Consider the following 12,603-nt stretch of genomic DNA (forward strand, 5'->3'; position numbering starts at 1 on the left):
AGTTCAGCTTCCTTGACACCCAAGTTGAATTACAGGTCCTTCATCACTCCAACCAAGCCCATTTTTTCAATGTACAAACAGGAAGCAGAGCAGGTATTAAAACAAGAATGGTGACAACCAATAGAGAAAATTCTGGAGTGAGAGAGGCAGTACTCTTTGATTGTTCTGTAAAGCCACTCCCTTGGGTGGCTCTGGAATCTCCTCCCTAAAGGTTAAAGCAGAAGGAATTGCAAGAGTGCGATTACATACTGCAGGGTGATAGACGGGTGTTGGGACCTGAACTACACTGAGCAACACTTTTTCTGTAGTTACTCATAGAACGTCTGTGGAGGTAAGAACCCAGACTCTTTTCAAATCTTTAGCCAATTTTCCTAGGTACTGAGTTTTTTGAGGCAAGGTGTTTTGTATGGAAAAACTACCAAAAAAAGGTGTATGAGGATTACGTAATGATCAAAGGTCAAAGATCTGATCTGCCACACAAAATTACTGTATATAGACAAATCATTTAGAGGTATTTAAAGGATAATTTCAAACCTGAATATTGTATATGAAATATAACTGTTTAATTCTCAGGGGCAAATTTTCTACAATAAGTTCATAATCTTTACTTAATCTGTTTTAAAATCCTTTAAGGTTTACTTTTGAGAATGGCCAGCAATCTAACCCATTCAGAAAATTCCAAGATATGTTCTGTTTTACATCTTTAACTCAAGACACCTGTTACATGAATGTGAGATACAAAACTATTTCACAAAAGCAAAAATATTATTGACAAACCCAACCATAAACACACAAAATGCTTTTGGACTAATAAAGGTTGTCAGATGTGTATTGGTCTGTAGAAATGACAGTGTTCACATAGTCTACAGTGTATCGTCATCATTAGTAGATAATGTGATTTATCCTTTACGCCCCTCTGTTTTACTGACAATGTTATGTTTGGAGAAGGTGTGGGCGGGTGGGTCTTCATGTGGGTTCGTAATGAGACAAACCTGTTTGGCAGAATTTAAGTTGACATAGGTGCAGGCACAGTGACAAACCCAACATGGTAAGTTCACACAAACGTCCAGATGCACATGCTTCTGGGGAGACACAATGATACAGAGATACTGCAGATAAAAAGCATTAATCCCTTAGCTTTTGAGTTTACATGTGCACTAAACGCAGGTTCAACTTCAGTACAGAACATGCACTCTATGAAAAGCCTCAGCCCACAGTGCCACCTAGTGACCAATATACTGTAGTTTTATTATGTGATGAATTCCCTTCTTGTTCTTTTACCCTTACAGGTGAAGTTACAAAATGAGTAGGTATTCGACTTGTAAGTATTGAGAAATGTTAAATAATCAAATACCATTAACAAAGAAATTCCATGGAGTGACAATTATTTAGAGGCAAGGTTCAATATTCAAAAGTCAAATTTGTCATATGATGCTCATCTATCCAGCTATCTATCTATTTATCTATATAGAGACAGATAGATAAATAGATAGATAGATAGATAGATAGATAGATAGATAGATAGATAGATAGATAAATTTGTGTACATGGAGAGTAAGAGAGAGAGAGAGAGAGAGAGAGAGAAAGAGATACTTTTTTAGATTTGATCTCTGGTTCTTGTTTTAACTTTAGTTCTAGTCACCGTTATTTAATTCATAGCAGTCGCTGTGCACAGCATTAAGCATTTGTCACCCTGCACTTCAGTGCACATATTGTTTGCGCATGTGACAAATGCAAGCTTTTTCATCTTCAAATATTTGCAGTAATTGCAGGGTGGCATTTCAACCAATCGGCCACACTTTAATGGCATGTAACCTTTAATATGAGGTAATAGTTTTTGGTTGTGTTACATTTAGTCAATATAAATCTGTAAAAGATGCGTAATTGCTTTGATGTGAGCTGGAGGCACTCATGTTTACTTCATCTTGTGTTTGCAGCAAGCACCAGCCAGACAATTGATAACGGCAAGAAGAAATCTTTAATGCAAGACAACAGCTGGATCAGAAGAGTGGATGATGAGGATGACCTTGCAGAGTAAGTTATGCAAATAATGAAAACAAAAACACAAATTCCACACAAATGAGCACATGCACTTGAGGAATGGCAGAACTGTTGGGTGTGACTTGTAGTGCATATCTCAGTTTACTTTTATCATGAAAAGTCTTCTTGCTACATTCCATTTACAAGTTGCAGTGTTGAGTCATCTCTTTATGCTAGTATGAGGGAATTAATTCCTTATTCATTTGTTCTCCGTTCAGCCAAGACCCAAACTTTGGCAAATCTATTCTTAACTGGTACAGATCCAGTGAAACTCTTTTGAGAAAAAAAACAAAGGTTTCAAGTTAACTCACAATAAAGGACAAATTAATGGAAAAGTATAATATACTGTGGTGACTGGAGACAATACAAATAATAATTTATGTCATTAATTCTTTAGACTAGATGGTGAAACTACCAGATCTGTGAGCTCATCAACATCTGTGCATTCGCTAACCAAAAGGTATAATTTATACAAATATACTGGCATCTTTTTCTGATACTGATAAGTGCAGACATGTCATACAAAGCAAATTATTACAGGAACCACTGATTGTAACTTTTGTCATTGTAGATTCACTGGAAGCCAGGATGAACTGAGGACCAGGTTGGTACAGAATGTATAAACTTCTGTTCCTCAATGTACTTTCAGCAGCTTTACCCAGAACTGTAGTTTAATAATCTTTTTAATAATCTCTTCTACCAACAGCTCCATCCCATCAAGCAAGACTTCTTCCTCCTACACCAAAACGTACATTTTAATATAATACAACTAAAGGTATAATATCTAGTGATTTGTTTTTAGGAATCATTTGAATTGTTTGCCTCTTTGTTGCAGCACATATTCAACAGAGGAACCCAGGACAAGGTACAAAGCAATTACTTATGAATACTTAACAATTTATGCTGAAGAATTGTGTAACTTTTTTTTATTACTCCCTTTTTAGCACTACAACCACTACAGTCACCAAGGGCGGCAAAACCACCGAGACCATCATCACCACCAACCAGAGTCTTAAGTATAATACTGTGGCATTAATACACATCATCTTATCACACATTGTTTGTATCAGATTAATGACAAAGGTTTTCTTCTTCTTTTTCTTTTCAGATCTCCTGGGATTAAAAGCCCCACCACATTTACTGAGCGAGTCATGTCTTCAAGCAGAGAGTAACAATACTACTATACTAATCAGTCACAGAACAACTAAGATCTTTTACTAAAGTAGGGCAGCAATGTAAAAATACAAAGTATTAAAACCAATTCCTGCATTCAAAATTTTATTTAAGTGTAAGCACAGAAGTATCATAAGCAAAAAAAGTGAAAGTTTTACACAACAATTACCCATGAAGAGTTTTTATTTTTATTTGATATATAACAGTATAAGACTGTCGATACTGATGCAGCAGTGCTAATTCTAAAATGCAGTGCATGTATCTGACTGAGAGGCTGATCAGTTGTAACATCTTTTCATACAGTGTACAGTATCCAAACTACTCACCTTCTAGAACTCTTTCCAGCAGTAAAGAGTAAGATATCATCAGATTATTAAAAATATTAATATTGAGCAATAGTGGAATTTAATCTATACACAGGGTGCAATTTAAGATGTCTTTAATATGTTTCTGTGCAGTGCGGAAGATCAACTTTATGACAAACTCATTCCTTCAACTATCAGGGATGATTACCCAGCTGCTGACAGGTATTAGTTTTATTATATTAATGGTGGCATCTGACAATAAGTATATTATTCTATTATATTCTGTTGTTTCTTCTTTGCAGCAAAACAAGCATCTCCAAAACTGAGACTGTGATAGTAAAAAGTGGCAAAAACAATGAGTGAGTTTTATCCCTTAGTGGGTGTAATACAAGCTGTGCGCTATCTGGTGATATTCTATAGTTTTTATTACTGTCAATAAGTCCCATCAAAAATCAACAAGACATTTATCCCTCAAAGAAGAACTCCCTGTGTAGCCAAAGCTTGATATATCTTTCCTCTTTCCTCTCCTGCAGTGATGAGGACAATTTCTATGATACATACAGGTCCAGGTCCAGAGATAATGCCACAGACAAGTAATATGTGCACTCACACTACACTGTAGTTGCACACAAATATTATTACAGTATTTGTCAACAAATGTGTATAAACAGATAATAAATGACAATATAGTAAAACACTAATATAATAGCATGTAAACCATGTGCTCAAAGAAAAAAGTTACCGGTTTAGACATTAATAAGAATTAGTTGTGTACAACCACATTATATTGTGCTAAACCCTTTATTAAATGTTTATATGCTTCTTATAAATGCTAATGGGGACTTGTTCTTTTGATTACAGCAAAACAACTGTCTCTAGTACTGAGAGTGTGACAGTGAGAAATGGCATGAGTGGGTGAGTTACTGCTGGACAGCTTACATACAGTCTCAGTCACATTATCCATCAGACAGTCAGATAAACAATATTTTTGCCTTATATTGACTTTTCAGAGATGGCACTATAACTTCAACCAAAACAAGGACAGCCTCTAAGTAAGATAAACCTTCAGTCATTAGGAAAAGTAAATACTCTTGAAATATAAGGATTACAGAATTACCATATATTTATAATAATGCTGTTGTTACAGACCTGAAGATGAGCTGTATGGCACTCTCTTACCAAGCGGTATTACATCAAGCGTCAAATCTTCTACAGTCAGGTAAGCTGTCTCATAGTATAACTTTAACAAAACAAATAACCATGTAATCATCTTGTAAGTGAAACAAGACATTGTCATTGTCTCAGCAAATCAAGCGTCTCAAAGAGAGAGGTCATCACAGTGGAGAGCAGCAGAAGGTGAGTGCTGAAAAATCAGTGAGTGAGCATGTGCAATTATCTTTGTATGTACAATATGATCATCTCTAAACCACTCTAGATAATGTAATGTGCTGGTAGAGTATGAAATATTATTGTCAGATAAGTCATTTTAGCCATCTATGGATTTTATAATGTATATAAGGAACACTCTTTAAACAAGAACATCTTTAAATTGATTTCTTTTTCAGTGACTGTGCTTACAAGGTATATCACTACATTTACATTCAAACATGACCCAATACTTTGCTCCATTTTCACCATTTTTATATTTCAAAGAGAACTATGTGACTAAATTATGATTTATTTTACAATATGTTCGTTTTTTTTATCAGCATGTTAAATGTACTTAATATTCAGGTTTTACTGTCAGCAGTGGAAACGTGTCTTAGGTTTATTTTTTTCAAAACCACAGTAATTATGTCGTTTACACTCCCGCTATATATTTTTTCTCTTACCCATTTTTACACACCAACAAAAATCAACATAGAACATAAAAATAAAGACATAAATACAGATGTAGGCCCTACTGGGGTATTTTACCCCACACCACTAGGGGGCGGGTTGCACCAGATGGGAATTTTTCAGCTTTTATAACTATCAGACAAATTCCTCTTAAGCATCTTCTAAGTGGATTACCAAAAGGTTATATCTGTATATACCTTTTCAAAATACACAGATCCTTAAAAACCAACAAGTATGACATTTTACAACTGATAGCTTTACTGGCATCTTCTCTCATCTTCCAGACTTTTCAAGAATTAACAAACTTTACTGAGACATCTGATACAACAAAATAAAGTATTACAGATAACTGTATAACAATAGTATTGATGCCTGGTTTCTGAGTTATAATATTGTTATAAAGTTTCAAATTAACTCAAATAAAGACAATGAGAAAAGCAAATTTCAGTTGCTACCATTTGCAGCTCACTCCTGTGCCTCTTTGACACACACAGCTCATACTCTGATCTTTCCTCCATTGGCACCACCACCTCCTACAGCATCAGTAGCAAGCCCAGGTAATTATTTGACTGTTATCAACATTTCACATACACACACCTCTGGCAGGGGTGTTTCTCATCATACAGCCAGATGTGGCTGCAGTCTTTCTGTTATCCCTAATCTGCTCTGTGTTTGTACACACAGCACTGACAGTAAAACCTACTCCTACTCCAGACCAGACACCAGGTAGGAAGCAGAGCAAACTTGTAAACTTAAATAGAAGTGTAGAGTAAGTAGGAAATACAGTATTCTAAAGCTCATGTGTGATGCGTGGCTCATTTTGTCTTTTTATAGCTATGAGTACAGCAGTGTCACCAGTCCCTCTGTCTACACCTCATCATCATACAGAAGTAGCAGGTATTAAATGATCTTAGACATGGATGGGTTTAACACTAATGTACAAACATTATCTGAGAGTAAAGCAAAACTGGGTCATGTGTAGAAACTGATAACTGTGTGGTTATCACAGCAGGTCAGAAGACATGCCAGATTCAGTCTTCTCTAAATCCTCCAGCAAGAGTGTGTACGGAGCTCCTGATAGGTATGAAAAGTGCAACGTCAATCTTTCTTGACCTTAGAAACATTGGACTGACAAGAAAACAAGACTTTCTGTGGCAGTTTTTAATGAGCACAAAACACAAATTACACTCAAAGCTGATGGGAATGTCATTAAATCTGCTGGCATGTGGTCATAAACCAAAGTTTAGAACACACTGACTTTTCTGGGCACCATGAATACCAGTAATTGTTGAGATAATTCAGTCTAAACCAGAGTGGTGAACTGAAAGCCATGTCATTAACTTAACTATCTTAACTGACTGCTTAACATTATCTTAACTCAAGGTTAATTTACTGGCTTTTTCATCTCACACATAACCTATAGCAAGGGTTTAAAAGGGTCCCAAACTACTGTTTCCAAGGTCAATAATGAAATTAGAATAATGCTTGGCATTCTTTTAATATACTTTAAAACACTTTATCAACATCTGTTGCATGCAGGCTGGTTCTTGAGAAAGACTTGTGCACTTACTGCCGTAAGCCCTTCACCGCAGATGCCAAGATGGTCCTGGAGGACTTGAGCATCAACTGCCATGCTTCCTGCTTTAAAGTGAGCTGATTAGTTTTGTTTCTTCTTGCATAAATTTCAGCAGCAAGCAGTGGTTGGAGAAGAAGTATTATTTAAGCAAAACTATATAATTGTCACTAGAATAATATATATGACTGGTTACGGATGCATTAAATCATAAACAGTATTTTAAAGTTGTAGCTGGTCGATATGGAGCATAGTTTAAAAAGTGAACATATATTTTATATGTAAAATCTTAGTAAGCAAGGTAATAAGTAACTACAGCCATCAGAGAAATGTAGTAGTGTAAGAAGTATAATATAGTCCTCTGAAATGTAGTGAAGTTGAATTATAGATTTCTGTTAGTAAAATGAAGTTACAATCTGCCTTTAGCAACAAGATGTTTATCAGAAGCTGTGCAGCTGCTCAGTGTGTCTGTCTGTTTTGACAGTGTGGGGTGTGTAACAGCTCTCTGAGCCATCTGAAAGCTGGGGACAGCATGTGGGTCTACAAACGCATGGTGCACTGTGAGAACTGCTTTGAGATCACCAGAGGTAAAATAATTTACTTTCCATTCTGCGTCTCTTTAAATGTCTGACTCCACTTAATATATGTTTATATGTATTTGTTTGCTGAATGATTATAAATAAAATACATTGAATTTAACAGGTAGCATTCTCTCTCACCCCCACACAGATAAATGGAGACGCTAAGTTTCTCCCCAGCATTCACTGGAGGTCTAGCATATGTGATTAAAGGTGAAATGGAATACTGTTTATCAGTCCTTTTTGGGTGACACTGGTTCTGCTGTACTTTGATTTTGATATAATTACAATTCTTTTCTGGTCTTTCCTGAAAATGGGAGTTGTGTTATGGATATAACCTTTTTTAGTCATGTTGACATTAGATTTTTATGTCATTGTATCATAAGCTTAAGTTTGCATTTGATATTCTCTTAAGCCTGCTGCCTCTGAGGGACTCTTATGTAACATGGGAGGAGATGTTACAATAATTAGGGCCGGGGGCTTTTTCTGTGTGCAATAAAGACAATTGATGTATCTTTATTTTTAAAAAAAAGTGTAAATATGTGTCCATTTTCTGGGGGTTGCCATGATCCTTGTTCATATCATTCTTCTTAATTATTAGCATCACAGTTATGAGGTATGCTTAGATTATACATTTATTATGTGATCATATATAATTTAATAGAACAGAAAAAGGCAGAAAAAATTTTGATATGATTTGAAAGAGAATTAATTTTTTCCAGAAATATTATTATTTGAGTTCAATTCTATGTTATTTTTAAAATCATCAAGTATTGAACTGATAATTATTTTATTCTCATGAAACAAAATCTGTAACATTATATCTGGCCTCCTCAGTCAGTATTTAAGTACTGTTGTTTTGGCACATCCACTTTGATTCAATGGTTTTCTTGCATGTCATCACTTAACTGTAAGCCCCCGATTTAGCATTAATTAGCAGTATATAGATATTTAATAAATGGAGAACAACTAAATGTAATGATATAAAATATTTGTTATAATTGTTGGCAAATACTGAACATTCATAAAAGGTCCTCATGTCTGGTTACAATTATTATAAACATTTTATTAAACGTTTACACCTTATAAATGTTAAGTTTCCACTTAAAACGAGGAAAAGTCCCCGAATACCCTTTATAAGCACAGTATGTGTGCGACTCATAATAAATAGGTCCTCAGCAGTGGTGTGATGAGAGTTCAGCTGCTGGCCAATGAGATGGGGGCTGTGCAGTCATACCAGGAGCAGCATCACCGTGTGCATCTGTGAGTGTGAGTGTGCGTGTGTAGTAGTAGCTTTAAACAGTGGGATCTGGACACCCTTTCTGAATTGAGTAGGACCCTCTGCAGGCAGGCCGTGGTTTCCCCCCCCTTCTCAATGTACCTTTTACCAAATGGAAGCCGAAGTGTTGAGCCCCCAGATAATGGCAGACGTCAGTGGCAGGAATAAAATCTCCAACGCGGAGCTGGAGGTGTTAAAGCTTCAGGAATTGGTCCTAAAACTGGAGAAACAAAACGAACAATTGCGGACGAGAGCGAACGCTGTAAACAATTGCTCCATCGGCCCTCATCTCCAGACCTCGTTACCGTGTCTGCACGGCGGTTCGGCGTGTCCGAGTGACAATTTCACCACTAAATATGGCATTTCGAGTCCGACGCAGTCGCATCCGTGTGCTCCGGCACCCAGGGGTTCCACGGAGGAGCCGTTCTCTTATTTTCAGCCGAGCTCGGTGTCTCATGGTGCCACCGGGGAGGACAACGACGCCCCGGGAGCCACAACTGTTCTGGATGAGGTTGATATTTTGGACCTCAACACCATGCTCCCTGTCGGAGAGCCTGATAGCTGGTAACCACTCTGTTTATATCCGCTACTTTGTTGCAGCCACACATAGTATATGTCTTTGTGTCCTTTAGGTTTTTCTGACAATAACAGATGCTATAGGCCACAGCACTGTCACAGCCAGAGTTCTGACACATCATGTCCAATACTACTTAGCCATGTATCCACTTATTGATTGCGTTATTGATTTCTCTCCTAGAAGAGTTGACTTGCAGACACTTGGCAAGCAGGGTGGAGGAAAGAGGACAAAACAGATCAGACACAAGCTTTGTTGCATCCCAGAGCGCAATGTGCAAGTAGCATCTACTGGGTAGTATCCAGTAATATCTACTGGGATGAAATTAGAAACAAAGACCCCGTTCAGCCTGTGATCAGACAGCTGAGCTTTGTGTGTAGTGTTGAGTCCCAGGCTGAGTTGCTTTGAAGCGCTGTATCTGCTGACAGGTAGCTTTCACTGTAGCACAGACACATACATATATATTGATCTACTTTACAGTCATGCATTATAAGTAAAATTAAATTTATTTTACCCTCCTTATTAAATGGTCAGTTTTGATCTGCTGATAACAAGCACAAATTAAAGTGGGAATCCAGTTTCAAGAGCTAATAAATTTAGTTTTTGTTGCTTTTATAGCTTATTTTGTTGCCAATAAAATGGCAGCAGATGGTTATGGAACTTTTAGGGTGCTTTGACATTTGTATTTTAGGGAAATTGCTCCCTTTGCAGAGGCATGTTTAATTTACTGGGTCATCTATTTGAGAAATACTGTCACCGTAAAACCCGTGCCCACAAATAAAATGCAGCACCCTCATATTTCATTTCAGTTATCCCTGTAAAGTAATAGTATAGGCTGTGCTGTAAAGGTGGCAGGACTAAACTCTGGGTTTTGCCATTTGTTCTAGGCTGTATGTAAGTCCCAAGGCCAAACTGCAGGGTGAGAGTGTCCTCAGCCCTCTCCAGTGGTGCAGGCAGGTACTGGACCACCCGGGGCCTGAGGTGGAGCTGGCTAAATTGACCTTCTGTCACAGGCTGGACCAAGGTACAGTGAACAGTATTCATCACTCAGATTAACATCTGGACATTGGTCTATCTGGCTGCTGACATGTGATCATAAGCTATGACATGAAAATTCTCCACGTGCAACAGGATTTCAGTTATAACTTCTGATCTGTTGGAGTTTTTCCACTTCATGCAGCTTTAACTCACTCCCTTTAAATTTATGGGTTTAAACGTACAACATCCAACTTCTCATGGAGTGGTTGTTTTGTGTGTTAGCAGAGTTGGAAGAACTCCCATTTACACGTATTAGTATCTCTGGAGAACATTTAGGATCAGTTAAAGGGATGTCCTCATGTGCACACACACACACACACACACACACATCCATTTGGAGGAACTCATGCTGTGCTGTTGGGTGGCATTACACGGTGTTAAGTGGGAAACATTGGAGAGAGGATTGTAAAGCTCTGGGCACGGCATCACGATTACACTGCCCCCACAACAAGTGGTTCTACATACACATATATTCAACTTTTTATAGGACTGTTGAAAAAGCACAAAAAAATTCAAACCCATGCTTTTAGAAAACTAGGAATATCAGGAAATATGCTTATTTACTTTCTTGACATAAATGGAATTGAACGAGTGATACCATTCTCGTGTCTGTATGTTCAAAATGTAGCTGGATCCAGAAGCTATTAGCTCGAAAGACAACGAGCAGAGAGTCAGGGACATCTCTGCTCCTGACCAATAAATAGCTCACATAACATAACCCCATTGTAAAGCCACATTTTGCTGTTTGTGTACTGTGGTTTATGTTTGTAATAAACAAAAAAGATACAATGTGCTAGTCAGTGAGTTTTAGAGGTGCTGGTAGGTAGATTCTGTAGGCTAGCTGCTTCCCCATTCCCAGTCTATATGCTAAGCTAGGTGCCTGCTAGTTTCAGCATCCTTTCAACAGACAGAAGAATGGTATCAAACGTCTGATCTAGCTCTCAGCCAGAAAGCAAACGAATATTTCCCAAAATGTTGAACTATTCCTTTAAATTTCCATATAGTGTTCATTGACAGCCTGCCATGTGTGCAGTGCAGTAAACAGCTTTTTATTATTCTGACTTTACATGGTGTTTTTATTGCTCAAGGCACAAGGATCTTCAATTGATCCATTTCAGCAGTCAGTCCATAAATGTCTCTATAAAGCCACCATTTTCACCACTTCCTCACAGTAGTGTTTTCCCTGCATGACGGCCCTTTCCATCTAGCAACACCTGACACCTGAAAATAAATAACTAGATACTATATTGATCACAGCACAAAGGTGACACCCAATGTACATTTGGTGAACTACAAATTTTACTGTGACTTCTCTTTAGGAAATGGCTCCTACAGAGTATATTTACATGCAGACCATTGTCCTGGATTTGATTATATTTAGAGTATACTGAAACATTTACATGGAACATAATAAAACATGGTTATTCAGCTCACTGTATACATTAACAGCTGGAGATGAACCCACTTTGGCTTTCGATTTGCTTCTTCTAATTCAGTAATGGAGGATGAGATCAAAGGTACAATTTATCCACTTCATGCAGAATATTGGTACAATTACAGATCATATAATTACATAGTTAAGGTTGAGGATGTACCTATGCTTATGGCAGACCTGGACATGTTGATAACATATTCAGATTTCCAGGTATAATGAGGTTTCTATAAGCAAGAATATGGTGTTTATAGACATTAACACCTAACCTGGATACTATAAAAACATTAATAGTTAGAATAGTAGTGTGCTACTAAATGACATTTGCTGCTGGACGCAGTTTTAGATTTGGTGCTTTACTGTTTCTGCACTCATGCGCTGGGCTATGGTTGCCATAGAAACCATGCTTACATTAGATGGGTTTTCAGGCAGACTTGCCTTGCACTTGCTGCTCAGATCAGCCTATATTAAAGGCTCTTGTACTGGTAAAGCACATACTGTTGCACACATTGGGCTGTGCATGTTTAGATTTTAACATTTCCAAAGTCTGAGATCAGTTACCCTCATACTGTGGGGCTGTTGTGCCCATATTTTGATTCATCTTTACATATTTGTTAGTATTTGTCTAGTTGGTTATTAGGGTGTGCACAAATCACGGTTTTCTTCATTCTCTAAAGCTGTATTCAGTAAAGGTTGGCTGTCCTCCTCTGGGTCATGAATACTTCCTTGTCCCTGAGCTCCAGTAGCTGTTGTTTGTCTAACTTGCTGTGAA

At 37.5% G+C, this 12,603-nt stretch overlaps 3 protein-coding genes across 4 annotated transcripts in view; all 3 read left to right on the plus strand.

The window, feature by feature from the left end:
- The first annotated feature begins 257 nt into the window (after positions 1-257).
- Positions 258-3,212, plus strand: LOC109965340 (location of vulva defective 1-like). Its single transcript, XM_020609274.1, has 9 exons — positions 258-331; positions 1,290-1,321; positions 1,938-2,034; positions 2,438-2,500; positions 2,612-2,644; positions 2,747-2,788; positions 2,876-2,905; positions 2,985-3,056; positions 3,149-3,212. Exons 2-9 carry the CDS (start codon positions 1,303-1,305, stop codon positions 3,210-3,212), a joined length of 420 nt encoding a protein of 139 aa, XP_020464930.1. The 5' UTR covers positions 258-331; positions 1,290-1,302.
- A 322-nt stretch (positions 3,213-3,534) lies between these two features.
- scel (sciellin) lies at positions 3,535-7,817 on the plus strand. Its single transcript, XM_020609549.1, has 15 exons — positions 3,535-3,567; positions 3,672-3,740; positions 3,821-3,877; positions 4,052-4,111; positions 4,380-4,433; positions 4,529-4,570; positions 4,666-4,737; positions 4,824-4,874; positions 5,852-5,914; positions 6,042-6,083; positions 6,192-6,254; positions 6,367-6,438; positions 6,897-7,005; positions 7,415-7,517; positions 7,660-7,817. Exons 5-15 carry the CDS (start codon positions 4,426-4,428, stop codon positions 7,674-7,676), a joined length of 642 nt encoding a protein of 213 aa, XP_020465205.1. The 5' UTR covers positions 3,535-3,567; positions 3,672-3,740; positions 3,821-3,877; positions 4,052-4,111; positions 4,380-4,425; the 3' UTR covers positions 7,677-7,817.
- Positions 7,818-8,707: 890 nt separating this feature from the next.
- slain1a (SLAIN motif family, member 1a) overlaps positions 8,708-12,603 on the plus strand; it is an 11,542-nt gene continuing 7,646 nt past the window's right edge. Inside the window, exons 1-2 of one of the 2 annotated variants that reach the window (XM_020609542.1) lie at positions 8,708-9,351; positions 10,249-10,385. In XM_020609542.1, the coding sequence (XP_020465198.1) occupies positions 8,900-9,351; positions 10,249-10,385 (589 nt within the window). In that variant the 5' untranslated portion in view covers positions 8,708-8,899. The remainder of the gene's footprint in view (positions 9,352-10,248; positions 10,386-12,603) is intronic. The other variant, XM_020609541.1, reaches the window with a different exon arrangement.

This window comes from Monopterus albus, unplaced genomic scaffold (genome assembly GCF_001952655.1).
Source record: "Monopterus albus unplaced genomic scaffold, M_albus_1.0 scaffold99.1, whole genome shotgun sequence".
In the NCBI taxonomy this organism is placed as follows: domain Eukaryota; kingdom Metazoa; phylum Chordata; class Actinopteri; order Synbranchiformes; family Synbranchidae; genus Monopterus; species Monopterus albus.